This window comes from Sarcophilus harrisii, chromosome 1 (genome assembly GCF_902635505.1).
Source record: "Sarcophilus harrisii chromosome 1, mSarHar1.11, whole genome shotgun sequence".
NCBI classification, from domain to species: Eukaryota; Metazoa; Chordata; class Mammalia; order Dasyuromorphia; family Dasyuridae; genus Sarcophilus; species Sarcophilus harrisii.
The window spans coordinates 51,547,171-51,566,253 of NC_045426.1; the positions used below are offsets into that span (position 1 = coordinate 51,547,171).

At 36.7% G+C, this 19,083-nt stretch overlaps 1 protein-coding gene across 4 annotated transcripts in view; it reads left to right on the forward strand.

Moving 5' to 3' along the window:
- HRH1 (histamine receptor H1) overlaps nucleotides 1–16,074 on the forward strand; it is a 137,923-nt gene extending 121,849 nt beyond the window's left edge. For all 4 annotated transcript variants that reach the window (XM_031955233.1, XM_031955240.1, XM_031955247.1 and 1 more), the window contains one exon: nucleotides 13,917–16,074. In XM_031955233.1, the coding sequence (XP_031811093.1) occupies nucleotides 13,982–15,436 (1,455 nt within the window). In that variant the 5' untranslated portion in view covers nucleotides 13,917–13,981 and the 3' untranslated portion in view covers nucleotides 15,437–16,074. The remainder of the gene's footprint in view (nucleotides 1–13,916) is intronic.
- The last annotated feature ends 3,009 nt before the right edge of the window (nucleotides 16,075–19,083 follow it).

Sequence of the window (19,083 nt, forward strand, 5' to 3'; positions counted from 1 at the left end):
TGGAATCTGAGGAGATCAAAGCATGCTGTTTTCACTTTTTAAAATTTATTGTCTGTTTTTTTTCTTTCTCATGGTTTTCCCTTTTGTTCTGATTCTTATTTTACAATATGACTAATATGGAAATATGTTTAACATGATTGTACATATTTAGCCTATATCAGATTGTTTGCTGTCTTGAGGAGGGAGGAAAGGAAAGGAGAGAGAAAAATATAGAACTTAAAATCTTATAAAAATGAATTTTAAAAACTATCTTTACATGTAATTGGAAAAAATAAAATACCATTAACTGCAATAACAGCAACAAAAAAGAAAATGCAGACCAAAAAAGAATAATAAAGTTTAAAAGGAAGGAAGGAAAGAATGAAAGGAGGAAAGGAAAAAAGGAAGAAGAAAGGAAGAAAAAAATCTCATATAGCAGATGACACTTTAATTGAGCCTTGAAAAAACTCAGAACTCCAAGAGATAGAATTAAGAAAGCATGAAAAATGGCCACTACATGGTTTGTCATATGTAGGGGACAGCAAAAACATTGGTTTTACTGGAACATAGAGTAGGAGGAGGAATATTCGTGAAGTTTGGTATCTCATAGAGAAAGACTTTAAATGCTATCCCTCAGCCTTCATCTTTCTGGAGTAGGGTAATTTATTTAATTTTGTAAACTCCCAAGAAGTTGTCTCTTGCCTCCTTTCATGATCCCAGTGCTTAGCATAGTGCCTGGCACATAGCATTTAACAACTATTTATTTATTGAATTTATTTATGAATTTATTGAACTATTTATTGAATGATTAATCTTTCACATTTACTGATTGACTCTTTCATGAAAAGCCCTATACAAGATAACTTTCTTGTCCTCAAGGAAGTAATAGTTTTATTGGGAAGATGAAACAAGTACACAAATAATTATAATAAAAGGCAGAATGTGATAAAGAACATCATATTATGAAGGTTCAAAGGAGAAGGGAAATCACATCTAATCAGGAGGAAATCATGGAAATCTTCTGAAAAAGACAGCATTTGAGTTTAATTCTGAGTAGAATTTTGACATGTAACCTCACACTTCAACCTCTTAAACCCTTTATCATTTAAGTTACTCTCTGTAGTCAGTGGGATATAAAAGACTGCCAGAGTTAATCAAAGGACCTGGGTTCAAAACTTGACTTTGCCTCTTCTTCCCTATACAGTTTTCACAAATCCATTCCCTTACATATAAAATTGGAAAGTTAGACTAGATTACCTTCAAGGTCTCTTAATCATAAATGACAGATTGGCTTTCCTATGATAATTTACCTTTTCTACTCCTATCAGTTTTCCTGAAGGGTCAAAATTCTAGATGAACAAACTAAAGTAACTCTCCTGTCCTGTCTTCTCCTTTTCTTTTCTTCTTTGGCTATTCCTTTCCTTTTTGCCATGAGAGTAATTTTCTTTCTTTCTGTTTTACTTGATTGAATTCCTAACACCAAAATCCACAAGACACCCCCCTCCAGTTGGAGAACAAGACCCTCATCTCTCCAGATGGCTAGTTAACAACTCAGCTTTTGGCCTGGGAGCTCGGGGCTGAGATGGGTGTGTTGAGGGTGAGTCTCATGGCCCCATCTCAGAAGAGCCTGGCTAAAATTGGAGCCTTCTTCTTTGTGTGAGGTCTGACTGTTTCCCCTGGGACACCAGGCCCTTGAGTTGGCCAACAGAAGAGAGGAGCTAACAAACCATAAAAGTAGCTATGCTCTCCAGAACAAACAGACTTTTGGAAGACAAGCATTTCCCAGAAAGCTTTTGTTCCCTTTGTCCAAGGTCCAAGACAATCAATGATGATGGTGAGAATCCGAGGCTCATCATCTTTACCCTCTAGAAGCTGAAGCAGGTCACCCAGGCGGAAGACACCTGCTTCCCATCTCCATATGCATTGGACATCTTTCCCCTGGAGGGATCATAGATGCGGGAATTCTTCCTGCAACCTCTATCTCCTCCCCCCCCCCCCCCAATCATCATTCTCTCTCTTAATCATCATCCCTTATGTCCATATAAGTTACCAGTTTCAAAGTACTTTCATATCCACTAATGAAGTTGAATTTCACAACAATCCTGTGGAAGTTAACAGGGTAGATGCAATTATACATATTTAACAAATGAGGAAATTGACTTTCAGAGAAATGTCCATGGTTGTGGAGGTAATAAGCAATAAAACTAGACCAAGAGCCCACTTCTCCTAACTCCCAATCCACCAGATGTTCAGTGTCCAGGCAAATGCCCAGGTGAAAAAAAGTATGTAGGGCACACTTTCAAGCTTATTCTATATTATTAACATTTTTCCATCATTTTATCAATTCTAAACAATCAAAAAAATGAGTCAAAACTTGATGTTTTAGTGTCAGCCAATTTCCTAGATATGAATAACACCTTAAAAATTTAACACATGGGGGCAAGCTAGGTGGGCGCAGTGGATAGAACACCAGCCCTGAAGTCAGGAGGGCCTGAGTTCAAATTTGATCTCAGCCATTTAACACTTCCTGGCTTTGTGACCCTGGGCAAGTCACTTAACCCCAATTGCCTCAGCAAAAAAAAAGAAAAAGAAAAAAATTAACATTTGCCTCTAGGAAGTTCCACAAGCCAGCTCCACCCCACCCTCAGATCTTCCTTGCTGGCTTCTACCTAGATTTGGGGAAGGGAAGTCCTTTATATTGCTGAGAACAACAAGGGGAAGAGGTATAGAAACCTCAGGGGCAAACAATTGTGGGATGCAGGCAGTATATGCTGGAGTCAGTTCTTACTCATTAGAGAGATGGTTGTTAAAGTTTCAGTGTAACCTCAGAAATTAGCGAACACTGCAAATCAGGACTTGATTTATTGTTTTATTGATTATCTAGACTTAAGAAAGTGGAAGATAAAATGAAGATTAAGCTTAAAAGTCTGTTATAGACACATTTCCCCCCACCTTCTATTCCCTGAGATCTTGTTAAACATTTACATCCTTAGTTGCAAGAGTGATTGTAAAACAAGTATTAACAAAACTGGATTCAAGCAAATTGTAAACAATCAGCATTTATGAAGTTCCTCCTTTGTGCCAGGAACTATCCTAAGCTCTGGGGATACAAAGATAGACAAAAGACTGTCCCTGTCCTCAGAAGGTGTTCAGTCTAATGGGAAAGACAGCATGCAAACAACTAGGTACAAACAAAACATAGTCAGGGTGACTAAGAAATAATTAACAGAGTCTTTTAACATTCAGAGGATTTCAGGAAGGGCTTCTTATAGAAGATGGGATTTTATCTGAAACTTGAAGAGACCAGTTCTTGGATGAAGGCAATGAAAAAGTAGGAGGGGTCACTTTACTACTTTAGAGAGTCAATATTCCTGCTGATTTAACGACAGAATTATATAATAAAATAAATAAATAAATGCATGAAGGAGAAGAGCAAACTGCTCTATAGTTCAGAATTTGAACCTCATCTGAACCTAATTTATTATGGCCTATAAGGAATTGAGGACATTTAGCCAAGTAAAGAATGAGGGGTATGATGATAACAGTTCTCAAATATTTGAAGAGCTATCTTATGGAAGAGGCTGTAAACCGTGTCTAGAAGTTATACTGAAAGCAGATTCAGCTAAATATAAAGAATTCATACTTGTAATTAGAACTGTCAAGAATAGAATTAGCATCCCAGTGAGATATCATTAACTGTCACTATAGACATTCAAGGGGAGTTTGTCTATATTCCCCTCTGTGGTGTATGTCCCTGGTAAAGACATGTGCATTAGGCACATCTTTTAAGGAGTTTAATAAATTTTTATTGATTAATTTATATTAGCAACATGCTTCACAAATTCTGCTCCATATATTTCCCTTTTTTCTTTTTTTTCCCAGTTTTTAACATTTTAATTTAAAGTTTTGAGTTCCCAGTTCTATCTCCTTCTTGCCCTCTCCCCATGAGATGATAAGCAATCTGACATAGGTTATACGTATGCAATTATGTTAAGCATTTCTATATTAGTCAGTTTGTATAAGATTCGAAAGAAAAAAGAGAAAGAAAAAATTAAAAATAGCATGCTTCCATCTGTATTCAATCAATATTAGTTCTTTCTCTGAAGGCAGATAGTATGAGAATGACGGATCATTGTATTTCTGAGAATAGCTAAATCATTCACAATCATCGTACAATATTGCTGTTACTGTTTACAATGTTCTCTTGGATCTGTTGACTTCACTATACATGAATTCATGTAAGTCTTTCTTGGGTTTTTCTAAAATTATCCTGCTTGTCATTTTTTCTAGCACAATAATATTCCATTACAATCATATATCATAGCTTGTTTAGCCATTCTACAACTGATAGGCATCCCTTCATTTCTAATTTTTGGCCACCACAAAAATAGCTGCTATAGCTTTGTACAAATAGGTCCTATACCCTTTTTTTGGCTGTCTTTGGGGGATATAGATCTAGCAATGGTATTGCACAGGTTAATAGCCCTTTTGGCGTAGTTCCAAATTGCTCTCCAGAATAGTTGGAGCACTTTATAATGCCACCAAAAGTGCATTAGTGTCCCAGTTTTCCAACATCCAACATTTTCCTTTTTTTTTTTTTTAATTATATAATCTACTCTGGTAGGTGGTACCTTGGAGTTGTTCTAATTTGCATTTCTGTTATCAACAGTGATTTAGAGCATTTTTTTCATATGATTATAGATAGCTTTGATTTCTTTTTCTGAAAATTGCCTGTTCATATCCTTTGACCATTTCTCAATTAAGGAATGACTTGCATTTTTATAAATTTGACTCTGTTCTCTATATATTTGACAAATGAGGCTTTTATCAGAGATACTTATAAAAAAATTTTCCCCCAGCTTTCTGCTTTCTTTATAAATTTGGTCTTGTTTCTGCAAAACGTTGTAATTTTATATAATCAAAATTATCTATTTTATATTTTGTAATACTCTGTATCTTTGTTGGTCTTAAAATCCTCCCTTATCCATAAATTTGACATACAAACTATTTGCTCCTTTAATTTCCTTATGGTATCACCCTTTCTGTGTAAATCATGTATCCTTTTTGACCTTATCCAGGTATGCAGTATGAAGATGTTGGTTCAAACCTAATTTCTGTCACACTGTTCTCCAGTTTTCCCACCAGTATTTCTCAAATACTGAGTTTTTGTTCCAAAGGCTTGACTCTTGGGGTTTATCCGATACTAGATTACTATGGCCATTTACTAAAATGTAATTTGTACCAAATCTATTCCACAGATCCACCACTCTATTTCTAAGCCAATACCAGATTGTTTTGATAATTACCACTTTATAATGTAGTTTAATTTTTTTAATTGATTCCCTTGATATCCTGGAGCTTCTCAGCTTTGTTTCAGATGTTATTTTTTTAACGCTCTATAAAATGATTTTTGATAGTTTGGCTGGTATGGCACTGAATAGATTAATTTAGGTAGAATTATCATTTTTGTTATATTGCCTCTGCTTACCCAGGAGCAATTAATATTTCTCCTATTATTTAGATCTCACTTTATTTATGCATATAATTCCTGGGTTTGTCGTGGCAGGTAGATTCCCAAGAATTTTATAATATCTATAGTTATGTAAATGGAATTTCCCTTTCTTACTAGACTTTGTTGGCAATACGTAAAAATACTAATGATTTATGTGGGTTTATTTTGTACTCTGTGACTTTGCTAAGCTTGTTAATAATTTCAAGTAGTTCAAGTAGTTTTAATTGGTTCTCTAGGATTTTCTAAGTGTAACATCATATCATCTGCAAAGAGCAATAATTTTGTTTTCTCATTTTCTATTCTAATTCCTTTAAATTCTTTTTCTTCTCTGATGGGCATAGCTAACATTTTTGTTACAATATTAATAGAAGATAATGGATATCTTTGTTTCATCCTTGATTGTACTGGGAAGACTTCTAGCTCATATCCTTTACAGATAACATTTGCTGATAGTTTTAGATAATCTGTACTTATCAATTTAAGATAAATTTATCTTAGAATTTTATTATCTTAGAAATTTATCTTGGAATTTATCTTAAAATTCCATTTATTCCTATGATATCTAGTATTTTTAATAGGAATAGGTACTGTATTTTGTCAAAGATTTTTCCCGCATCTATTGAGATAATCATATGATTTCTGTGGGTTCATTATTGATATGGTCAATTATGCTGATAGTTTTCCTAATATTGAAGAAGCCCTGCATTCCTGATATAAATTTCACCTCGTCATAGTGTATGATGCCTCTGATGTGTTATCTCTCTGCTAGTGTCTTATTTAAAATTTTTGCATCAATATTCATTAAGGATATTGGCCTATAATTTTCTTTCTCTTTACCTCTTTCTGGTTTGGGTATCAGCACCATATTAGTGTCATACAAGAAATTTGGTTGATTTCCTTCTTGCCTATTTTTCCAAGTAGTTTATATGGTTTTAGGATTGATTGTCCTTTAAATGTTTGGTGGAATTCACTTGTGCATCCATCTGGTCCTGGAAATTTTTTTCTTAGAGAGTTCATTTATGGCAGGTTCAATTTCTTTTTCTAAGACCAAATTATTTAAGTATTTTATTTCTTCTCTTAATCTGGGTAATTTATATTTGTGTAAATATTCATACATGTCATTTAGATTATCAGATTTATAGGGGTATAATTAGACAAAATAACTCCTAAGAATTGCTTTAATTATCTTTTCATTGGTGGTATGTTCATGCCTTTCATTTTTGATACTAGTAATTTATTTTTCTTTTCTTTTTAAAATCAAATTAACAGTGCTTTATCTATTTTATTATTTTTTAATAAAAGCATTTTCTAGCTTTATTTATTAGCTCAATGGTTTTATTGCTTTAAATTTTGTTAGTCCTTTCTTTGATTTTCAAGATTTTTAATTTGGCATTTAATTGAAGACTTTTTAATTCTTTTTCTAGTTTTTTTTAGATACATGCCCAATTTATTGACCTTTTATATATATATATATATATATATTAATGATATAAGGACAAAATAACTCCTAAGAATTACTTTAATTACCTTTTCATTGGTGATATGTTCATGCCTTTCATTTTTGATACTAGTAATTTTTCTTCTTTTCTTTGTAAAATCAAATTAACAGTGCTTTATCTATTTTATTATTTTTAATAAAACCATTTTCTAGCTTTATTTATTAGCTCAATGGTTCTCTTTTTCTCTTTTCACTAGATCTATTTCTGCTTTTGCTTTATCTGAAATCATGATTGCTATCCCTGCTCTTTTTTTTTTTTTAAGCATAATAGATTCTGCTCAGTCCTTTACCTTTATGAACCTCTCTGCTTCAAACGTTTTTTTTGGAAACACATTGTAGAATTCTGTTTTTTAATCCATCTTGCTATCCATTTCTGTTTTATGGATGAGTTCATTCCATTCACATATTTCCCTCTGTGCTATTTTTCTCTTCTTGGTGCCCCTCTCTCTTATTTCCATTCTTTCCTTTCTCACAAGTGTTTTACTTCTGGTCACTGCCTTCCCCAATATACCCTTCCTCTTATCATTTCCCTACCTCCTTCTATTATCCCCATCCCTTTTTTTACTTCCTTTTAGGGTAAGAGAGATTACCATACAATTGGGTTTTTGTTATTTGAACAGATTCTGATGAGAATAAGGTTTAGGCTCTGCCTAATACCACCACTACTACATCTTCCTCTCCATTGTGTGATATAGTTTATCCTCCTTCCAGTGCAATTTACTTTCTCACTTCTTTATTTTGTTTTTTTTTTTTTTTGGATACCATATTAAAGTCTCCTTATATCCATACACTCTGTCGACATATACTCCTTCTAATCATTCTTATAGTAATAAATGTTGAGTTACTTACAAACATCTTACCATATAGAAATATTGAATTTCTTTTTTTCTATTTATTTCTTTTTTTACCTATTTGTATTTCTTTTAAGTCTTGTATTTGGAGGTAAAATTTCTTATTTAGCTCTGATCTTTTAATTAAAAATGCCTTTAAAGTCCTCTGTTTTGTTAAATTTCCATTTTCCTCCTGAAAGAATATATCCAATTTGCTGGGTAGGTAATTATTGGTTGTGATCCTAACTCCTTTGCCTCCTTGTATATCATATTCCAGGCCCTTCACTTTTTTAATAATGTAAGTTATTAAATCCTGTGTAATCCTGAGGTAGCTCCATAATATTTGAATTGTTTCTTTTTGGCTATTATGCCATACTTGTTGATTTATGAATCTGGGATTTGGCTGTACTGTTCTCCAGAGTTTTCATTTTGGGACCTCTTTCAGGGAGGGATAAGTGAATTCTTTCCATTTCCATTTTGCCCTCTGATTCTAATATATCAGGGCAGTTTTCTTTGGTAATTTCTTGAAAGATGTTTCTCATGCTTTTTTTGGGGGGTGGGGGTGGGGGTTAACTACCAGGCTGCTAGTAGTTTAATAATTCTTATATTATCTCTCCTGGATTTTCTTGGTCAGTTGTTTTTCAGTGAGGAATTTTCTTCTATTTTTTTTTACCTTTTTGATTTTGTTTTATCATATCTTAATGTCTCACAGAGTTATTAATTTCCATTTGCTCAATTATAATTTTTAAGGAATCAGTTTCTTCAGTTACTTTTGTACTTTTTTTTTGGGGGGGGGGAGGGAGTTTTTTTCCCCTCAGTATTTTTCGTTTATCTTTTCCCATGTTATTGACTCTTTTTTCTTGATTCTCTTGCATTACTCTAATTTCTTTTTGAAATTTTTCTTCAATTTATCTAATTTGCTTTTTAAAAAAATTTTTTAAGTTCTTCCCAGAATTCTTTTTTTTTTTTTTTTTTTTTTTTTTTTGGTCTGAGACCAAATTACATTTTTCTTTGAGGCTTCACATACAGTCATTTTGACACTACTGCCCTCTTCTAGAAGTTTATGTCTTGATTATCATTAGTAAAGCTCTTTTGGGGTTTTTTTGCTCATTTTTTCTGCCTTTTTTGAAACTTGGTGTTTTTATGTGAGTTGGGCTCTGATCCTGCACCATCCCAAACTGAGGCCCAGAGCTGAGGTTCTGGTCTTAGTTCTGGTTTTCACTCAGTGTCAAGACTTAGCTGCTTGCTTTTTCTGGGGGTAGACTCCCCTTTTGGCTTGTGCTGGGGGTAGGGCCTTCTCACTAACCTCCCCTGAGAGTGAGGTTTAATGCCCCAGGGGTGGGGTCTTGCTGCTGACTAGCCAGAGAAGAAAATTTTACTACTACTCGACAATGAGGGTCAAGGCCTGTCTGGTGGCTTGTGCTGGGGTGGAATGGTTGGGGTGAAGCTTTGGTGAGCTGCTTCCCTGCTCCTAGATCAATTCTGATGTAGTTTTGTAGATGTTTTAAAGGGAATTTGGGAGGGCTCCAGAGGATCGTCACTTTCCCACCTTGGCACCAGAAGTCCCATTTTTTAATTCTAATCAACAAAATTATAAATCAAGACAATGTGTAGTGTCGGCCAATTTCCCAGATATGAATGCTCACCTTGAAAATTTAACACTTGGTTCTAGGACACTCTACAAGCTAGCTTCACCCCAGCCTCTGCTCTCCAGGTTGCTGGCTTCTACTTGGACTTTGGGGAAGGGGAATCCTTTAAATTGCAGAAGACAGCAAGGGGATAAAGCTGTAAACCTCAAGGGCAAACAATTGTGGTATGGACCAATCACACTTAGAGTTTGGAGTGTTTTGACTGTGGGAAAGGAAGAAAAGGAAGGGATGAAGACAGTATATGCGGGAATCAGTTCTTACCCATTAGAGATATGGTTGTTAAAGTTTCAGTGTAATCTCAGAAATTAGTGAACACCACAAATCAGGACTTGATTTATTGTTTTGTTGATTATCTAGACTTAAGAAAGTGGAGGATAAAATGAAGATTAAGCTTAAAAGTCTGTTATAGACACATTTCCCCCCACCTTCCACGCCCTGAGATCCTGTTAAACATTTACATCCTTGGTTGCAAGAGTGATTGTAAAACAAGTACTAACAGAACTGGATTCAAGCCAATTGTAGACAATCAGCATTTATGAAGTTCCTACTTTGTGCCAGGAACTATCCTAAGCTTTGGGGATACAAAGATAGACAAAAGACTGTCCCTGTCCTCAGAGTGTGGACAGTCTAATGGGAAAGACAGCATGCAAACAACTAGGTACAAACAAACATAGTCAGAGTGACTAAGAAATAATTAACAGAGTCTTTAGCATTCAGAGGATTTCAGGAAGGGCTTCTTATAGAAGATGGGATTTTATCTGAGACTCGAAGGAGACCAGTTCTTGGATGAAGGCAATAAAAAAAGGAGGGGTCACTTCATTCCTTTAGAAAGTCAATATTCTTGCTAATTTAATGACAGAATTATACAATAAAATAAATAAATTCATGAAGGAGAAGAGCAAACTGCTCTATAGTTCAGAATTTGAACCTCATCTGAACCTAATTTATTATGGCCTATAAGGAACTGAGGACATTTAGCCAAGTAAAGAATGAAGGGTATGATGATAACAGTTCTCAAATATTTGAAGAGCTATTTTATGGAAGAAGCTGTAGACTGTGTCTAAAAGTTATATTGAAAGCAGATTCAGCTAAATATAAAGAACTCATAATTAGAACTGTCAAGAATAGAATTAGCATCCCAGTGAGATATCATTAACTGTCACTATAGACATTCAAGGGGAGTTTGTCTATATTGCCCTACATGGTGTATGTCCCTGGTAAAGGCATGTGCATTAGGCTGCATGTCATGCTACCTGAGTGAGGTCTTGGGACTAGGGCACTGATGGCTCTGTATCACAAGGTCAGAAAAATCTGTATCTTGTATCTTTCTTTAACAAGCATGAGAGAGACATCAAAAATAATAATCCTCTGTAAGGTTTACAAAGAGCTTTGATTTCTATGTTAGCCCTGTGACATAAATAGTCCTGTTTTTATTCTCCCCATTTGCCAACAATCAAACAACTACACAGAATGCTGTCCCTCATTTATTCCTTAAAGGCATAGAGATGCTAAACTTGGAATTAAGAAGAGCTGAGTTCAAATACAGCCTCATATGCCTACTGGCTAACTGTGTAATGCTCAATTTGTTTTCCTCAATTGCCTTCTCTATAAAATAGGAACAATACCAGCATCTGTTCCCCCTCCCCTCTCCAGGGTTGTTTTGAGGACAAAGTGAGATATTTGTAAAGCACATTGCATACCTTAAAGCACTGACTACCAATCATGATGGTTGTTGTAAGGAAACTAGCCTTTTGGTCCTTAGGTTTATGAAAGCAGCATGTATCTGTACTCCTATATGGCCAGAAATACTGAGGGACTCTGGATAGACTTCTGTGTCCAGAATTGTCTCCTCATTCCTGAGATACTTTCGGATCCCATCAGGACTTCACTCCTTTGGATTTTCAAAGTTTTTCAGATTTCTGGAGTTTTCTATGAAAAATACAACTCCTCCTGGAAGGAATGGTAGAATTATCCCTAATGGAGTCAGTCCAGTACTGCAGGCTCCAGAAAAGCCTAGACCATATTACAGGAAGCTTAAGTGAAGCCCTAAGGACTCCTGGATAGCAGTTGCCAACATGTGTGGTTCTCCTTTGGAAGATTTGGGGATTCATAAGTTGCCAAGAAGAGGTTGGGTAGAGGACAACATCCAATGAACAGTCAATAAGCCTTTGTAGTCATGTAACTACTAAGTGCCCTAGTTCTGCCCCTGTCTAGCATCTGATTAAGGGCAAAGCCCTGAATACATTCCTACACAGGGGCCACTGTAGGCAGAATGGTGATCCTATCAGTTAGCCTGAGAATTGGTCAAATAGGGAAGAGTAAAAACAAGAGAAAGCAATGTCAGGAAAACCCAGAGAGAGAGAGAGAGACTGTTTCAGAGAAGGGAGTCATTATCAATATTAGAGATGCTAAGAAAAAGTCAAAATGGATGAGAACTAAGAAAAGGCCAGTGTATTTAACAATGGAAAGATCACTGTTAATAGAATAATAAAATTTAAAACTGGGAAGGACCTCACTGGCCATCTAGTCCAACTACCTTACTGTACAGATAAAGAACCAAGGTCTTCCACCAAGGAAGAGCCACAGCAGAGCTCAAATTTGAATGCAAGACCTATGACTTCAAAAGCAGTACACTTTGGACTGTATCATACTATTTCTGTGGATCTTCCTCAAAGGGGAAAGCAATTGATTGGTAGAAATGGAATAATAACTAAAACGGGTGGAGAAATAACAGAAGGTGGAGGTGATGAGTTTCAATAGATAACTTTCTTTAAAAGGAAGGAGAGCTACAGGATGATAATTTGAGAGAATGGTAAAATGAAGAGTAGAAGAGGTCTGGGCATATTTGGAGTAAGCAAAAAAAAAGGAACCAATGGAAAAGGAGAAATTGAAAAATAGGGAGAGGCAACACAGGATTCAAGGAGTAAGATCTTGAAAAAAAAGAAAGGGATGGGGTCAAGGGTACAAGTGGAGGAGTTGGCCTTGGCAAAGAGAAGGACCACCTCTTCCTGAAGAACTGTAACAAAGGAGTCAAAAATGAAAAAAAAAATTATATTGAGATTTTAAGGCTAAATTTGAGAAAAAGAAATAACTCATATGTTTCCTACCTCCTGACAGGAAATGATGGATTCAAGATGCAGAATGAGACATATATTTTTTTGAACATGACCAATATGGGAATTTGTTTAATTTGATTATCCATATTTTTATAAGAGTTTTGTTTTTCTTTTTTCCCAGTTGGAAGAGGTAGAGGATGAAAGCAAAAAAAAAAAAAAAATGAATACTTGTGAACTGAAAAATGTTTTAAATGGAGAGATGAAGGGAAAAAAGCAAAAAGGGAGAGAAAGAGGGAGAAGGAAAGAAAAGAAAAGAAAGGGAGATAATAGCAAGAAAGACAGAGTTGACAAATGATTGTCTCAATTTTTTAGAAAAGTATGAAGCATGGTTCTCTGCTAAGTGGGTCTCAGAACTTCTCCTGGAGTAGCCTGTGGTACAGTTAGATTACAAAATGTGAACATAAAAAGGTAACCTCATAATACATAAAGTGTATAATAAATCAAAATTGATAAACAAACATTGTACTTTTAAAGGACAAAGAGATCATTACTAAATGGACTTGCCAGAGAAGCTTGCTCAATAACTATGGAGAAAAATCAAGGTTTAAAGTATAAATTTAGGAGACTCATTCATAAAAACTTTAAGTTATGGAACTTGATTAATTCCATAACATAATAAACATAGGCAGCAATTATACTTTGTGACATACCCATCTTTCTGGGAAGGGAACTTAAGTTTTTAAAAACTTTACAAGTTTAAGTTTTTAAAAGAGAAACCAGCTAAAGAATAGTCAAAAAGGTAAGGGGAAAATCAGGATTATCATAAAAAAAAAATCAGCATTTTAAAATTAGAAGAAACATAAGAAATCATCTAAACTGAAACCAATTTTTTGACAGTCTTTGACAATCTGATAAAGGCAATGAACCCCTTTTGAGAATGTCTTTAAATAAGTGAGTGAAATGATAAACTTCACTTAAAGTTAGTTTAAAAAATTTTTTTTTAATTCCTGGACTCCTAATATGCTGTTCTTATTCGTTGCTGCTAGAACTCCTGATCTAATCTAGTCTCTCCAAGTGAGATAATCAATAAGATAATATTTATAAAGCACTTAGCACAGAGTAGGCGTATAGAAAAGTTTATTCCCTTTTCGTCTTCCCTTTCATTTTATAGTCAAGCAAAGGTGATAGGATGTGTCTAAGACTTCACGAGCCAGCACCAGTCACACATCTGTAACCCCAATAATCAGAGATGCGCTCTGTTCTAACAGACACCTCTTTCCATTAAACAGATGGTGATGCCCGAGGACAGTTGTAAATCCTGGTACCGCAGCTGTGCCATACTGTAAATACCCTCCAAAGCACTCACTGATTTCACTCTCTGTCTTCTTCCAGAAAGTCACCGGAAGAAGTGAGAGCTTCCTCTTCCTCCCATCTCCTACCGGCTCCAAGAAGGAACCATGTGTGAGGTCAACAGGACTGATATTGCGAATAAGCCGCACTTGGTGCCCCTGGTGGTGGTCCTGAGCACCATTTCCCTGGTTACGGTGGGGCTCAACCTGCTGGTGCTCTATGCGGTGAGGACGGAGAAGAAGCTGCACACTGTGGGCAACCTGTACATCGTGAGCCTTTCCGTGGCCGACCTGATCGTAGGCGCTGCGGTCATGCCTCTGAACATTGTATATCTGCTGAAGTCTCTGGTGCGGCCCCTCTGCCTCTTCTGGCTCTCCATGGACTACGTGGCAAGCACAGCCTCCATTTTTAGTGTCTTCATCCTGTGCATTGACCGCTATCGCTCTGTCCAGCAGCCACTCAAGTACCTACGGTATCGCACCAAGACCAGGGCAACAATCACCATCCTGATCACCTGGTTCCTGGCCTCCCTGTGGATCATCCCTATTCTGGGATGGAGAAGCTTTTGGTCAGATAACAACACGAGCAAATCGTATGATAATGTTTTTGGGGACAAGTGTGAGACCGATTTCTACAAGGTCACTTGGTTCAAAGTGATGACTGCCATCATTAACTTCTACTTGCCCACCTTGCTGATGCTCTGGTTCTATTCCAGGATCTACAGGGCTGTCCGGCAGCATTGCCAGCACCGAGAATTCATCAACGGGTCCTTCCCTTCTTTCTCAGAGGGTACTGTGAATCACAAAAAACACAGGATCTGCCTCCCAAAGCAGGGGAAAGATGCCAGCCTGGAGGCTTTGAAAAGGAAACCAGAAGACAACTTCTATCCAATTAATAACAGCATCCCTCCAAAGACCCAGGACCCAGCAAGAGAGTTGTCTCCAGAGGAGAAAGCCCCTAAAGGTTTTGAACAAGAGGAGGGGGAAGTGGTGGTCAAAGATCACTACTACCATGTTGATCTTGTGCAGGCTGAACCAGGGATGGAGGAGACTGAAAAATACATGTCCATTCACGAGAGCCAATCAAACTCCAAGGAGTTATCTCCAGCCACTCAATATGCCAGTGAGACATCTGAGGAGACCATATTTGCCGAAGCACCCTCCAACCCAATAGACTCCAATGCTATTGCTGAATCAGCCACAGTCATGTCTGCTGAAGACCAAGCCAAGACCAAAGCAACCTTTGGTCTGGATTACCTGACATTCACCTGGAAGAGACTTCGCTCCCATTCCAGACAATACATAAAGGGGTTGCATATGAATCGGGAGCGGAAAGCTGCCAAACAGTTGGGCTGCATCATGGCAGCCTTTATTCTCTGCTGGATCCCATACTTCATCTTTTTCATGGTCATTGCTTATTGCAAAAAATGCTGCAATGAAGATGTCCAGATGTTCACTATGTGGCTGGGCTACATCAACTCTACGCTGAACCCCCTCATTTATCCCCTCTGCAATGAGAACTTCAAAAAAGCTTTCAAAAAGATTTTCCACATTCGCTCCTAAAGGGAAGCTTCAGGGGTGGGTGTAGAGATGAAAATGACTTTGAAGGAAGAAATAAATGAGGGCAGAAGGATTTCTTAAGATTTCCAGAGTCACCAAACTTTCTAGGGTTTCAAGAGGAAGTACATGCCTGGAAGACTTGGCAATCTCCTCTTGCTCACTGGATGTAGCACAGATGAGTGGTTGACATTGGATTGAATTAGAATTGAAATTTAAAAGTTCACGGTATTTCAAGCAAAAACAACGTGGGGTTCTTGACCCTTTCAGGGCCTCCACTGAATTTCAGGATTTGAACTATGACTCTCAAATCTGGAAGGTAGATTAAATGCCTTGTTTTCTATGGGCTCAAACCCAAGTGAAGAGGTGACCAGAACCCTAGAGGAGCTCTGAGATGATGTGACTGGAATAAAACTACACTGAGTGTTAGTTAATACTGGAACTTGCATAGGTATATGAAACTGTCACTTCACCTGGGGAGGCAACCCATATCCTCATGGGGTTGTGATTGCGCCAACAATTTAGAGACTTCCCTTGGGGAGTTGCCGGATGACCTCTAAGAACATTTCCCAATTTAGCTTAAAAAGGCCAAGGTCTCCCACTTCATCAAGGGCCATCTCCAGTCATCTTGAACTATATCTGGCCACTGGATCCAGATGGCTGTGGAGGGGAAAGTGAGGCAGGTGACCTTGCCCAATTCTCCCTCACTTAAATCCAATTCATTTGCATGTCATGGCGTCATCTCCCTGATGACATGGTCCTCTTTGAGAATGAAGGACAAACAACAAGAAGAATGCTTCCAGCTCAGAACCTGTAATCATCTTTAACTAGTTTACACGCTACTCCAAATAATTTTTTAATTAGTGGTGTTATTTTAACATCATATGCAGCTTTCAATCCTCCCCTATCCTCACATAAAATCAGGATTCCCCAGCTTTGTTCCAAAATTGACTCCAAATGGCTTTTGGCTTTTTGTTTCCAAAAATAAAATCCATCTTCTAAAAATAATAATAATAAATTGATGGTTCTTTAGCCTTTTAAAGGTTACAAAGCACTTTACTCATACTTGCTCACAAAATTCTTTGAAAAAGGTACTAGAGATATTATCATTCCCCTTTACACATGAGGAAACTGAGATTAAGTTAAGTGATTTGCCCAAGATCATGTAGCTATAAACATGAGAAACAGAATCTGAGCTCATCTTCCTAACCTCATCATTGAGCATGCTGTCCACTCTACTATCCTGATTCTCAAGGAATGAATATGCCACCTCTGAAGGAATCCCAAAGAACCATCGGCTCAGAATGACATTACAGATGAGTCCCCAGACATAATGAACAAGGGTAGTCTCATTGCAATAGGCGTGTGACTTCCCAATGAGACTAACGGGGACAACAATCCTCTTGAATGTATTAATGTTAATCTATTTGTTTAAAAAAAAAAAAAAAAAAACAAGCCTATCGATTGTTAAAAGTCAGTCAGTCAGCCAATGAGCATTATTAAATGTCTGGATGTGCCAGGTACTATGCTTGGTGCTGGAGATTCAAAGCCTATGATAGTCTCTACTGGTAGGGAAGAAAACATGTAAATAACTTTTTTTAAAACTATAGACAGGATAAATAGGAGATAATCAGCAGAGGGAAGGGACTAGCATTGATAAGAGTTAGAAAAAGCTTCTTAAAGAAAGTGGCATTTTGGCTGGAACTTAAAGGAAAGCCAGGAAAACTGTAGGGGAATGGCAGAAATGATGGGGAAGAGAATATTACAAATATCAGGGACAGCCAGAGCTGGAGAGAGAGAGAGAGAGAAAAAAAAACACAGACTTGTCGATTTAGAGCTGAAAGGGACTTCAGTCATCAAATCCTACCTTATCATTTTACAGAGTAGAAAACTGAGGCCCAGGTTGGTAAAAATGACTTGTCCAAAGTCACATAGGTAATAAGCAGTAGAATCCAGATTCAAATCTTAAGTACATTATTCCAGTAAAGCAATGATTACTTTCATGTCAGAGGAACTGGATTCGAATTCAAGTTCTCCCTCTTTATAGCTATCTACCAGTTATATTTAAGGTTTGCAAAGCAATTTAAGTGTTATCCTTAAAACAATCCTGCAAATTAGATGTTACTGCTATCTCCATTTTACAGAGGAGGAAACTGAGGCTTAAAAGAGATGACTTAATTAAGATCACATTGGTAGTAATGGCCGAAGCAGAATTGAATTCAGGTCTTCTTATCTTGAAGTCTGGTATTCCATCCCTTTCTCACCTAGCTGACTTTTGGAAAGAGGACTTAATCTCTCAGTCTCTTTTCCTCATCTGTAAGATGGGATGAAGAAGGGTTAAACAAGATGGTCTCTGAATTCTTTAAGTTCTAAATCATGATACTGTGGTTATTCTTAGAGTTTCTATTAAGGGACAGAAACTATTAAGGAATCAATAGAGAACCATCCTGACAGTTAAGAAAATCCAGGTTCAAGTCTAGCCTCTAACACATATTGAGTGTGTGCAATTGTGCAAATCACTTAACTTTTCAGTGATCCAGAAAACAGTTTGCTAATCTACATCAATACAATGAGGTTTCCATACTGGGAGTTGCCTATACTAATGATCTCACAGGACCAGAACATCCCACCCACCCCCCCCACAAAAAAAAAAAGTTGCCATCTAGATGTGATTTATCATCAGAAAGCTCTTATTAGGATGTAATAATACACACTGAAAACAGGAGTCATCTGCAAAATCTTGTGTTTTGTTTCTTGTGCTCGTGCTTAAATGCTTATGATACAGTGCTTATATAGTTTAAATATGAAGTTTAAGCTATCCTGTTACAATGCCTGTTTATTTATTGATATTTAGTGGAGTTTACCTTGTACTTCTGAGGGACGTCAGAATGCACTGCCAAATGCTACAGGGTTTGTGTCCAATTTCATTTGTAAAGTTCATTTAAAAAAGGAATTATTTTTTATTAAAAAAAAAAAAAAACTTCTCCTTCCTGCTCTGTTTATTTCGTGTCTATCCCCAAATGTACTTCTCCCAAAATTGGAGAAATATAAGAACTCCCCAGCACCTTGTTCTGGATATTTTCCAGGATACTAATGGTCTTCCCAAAAAGTCTCCCTCTAAAGTGCTGGTTCCCAGGATCTTAGGAGCATATAAAAGAAATATATTTAGTCATCATTCTATTTACTGATTCACTCATTAACCTGTTCAACAAATAACTATTAACTACCTACTGTGTGCAAAGCTCTGTAGAAGGTATTGGGAGGGTAGAAAGGACCACAAATGTATCCAGCAGGGATATTGATATTACCAGCAAATGTGTCTTAGAACAAGTATTTTGGGGCATTCATTGTTTTTTATTCTCTCCCCCCAATAGAAAGAAAAAAAGATGAATTCTTAATAAACCATACATTTCTCTTTCCATAGCCTTCCCTTGGAGACCAAAAAGATTGACCTCTACTTTTACTCCATCTCTCCCCTGAAGAAGGAAAATGTACTAAGACATTAAGACACCTGGCTTTAGTTGCAATATAATTCATTCATGAACTAAGCATGAATTGGTCCTTGTTCCTCTTTCTCCATTCCTTTTGCTCCATCTCTCTCTCTCTTTTTCTCTCTCTTTCATCTCTCTCTTCCTGTCGTCTTCTTCTTCTTC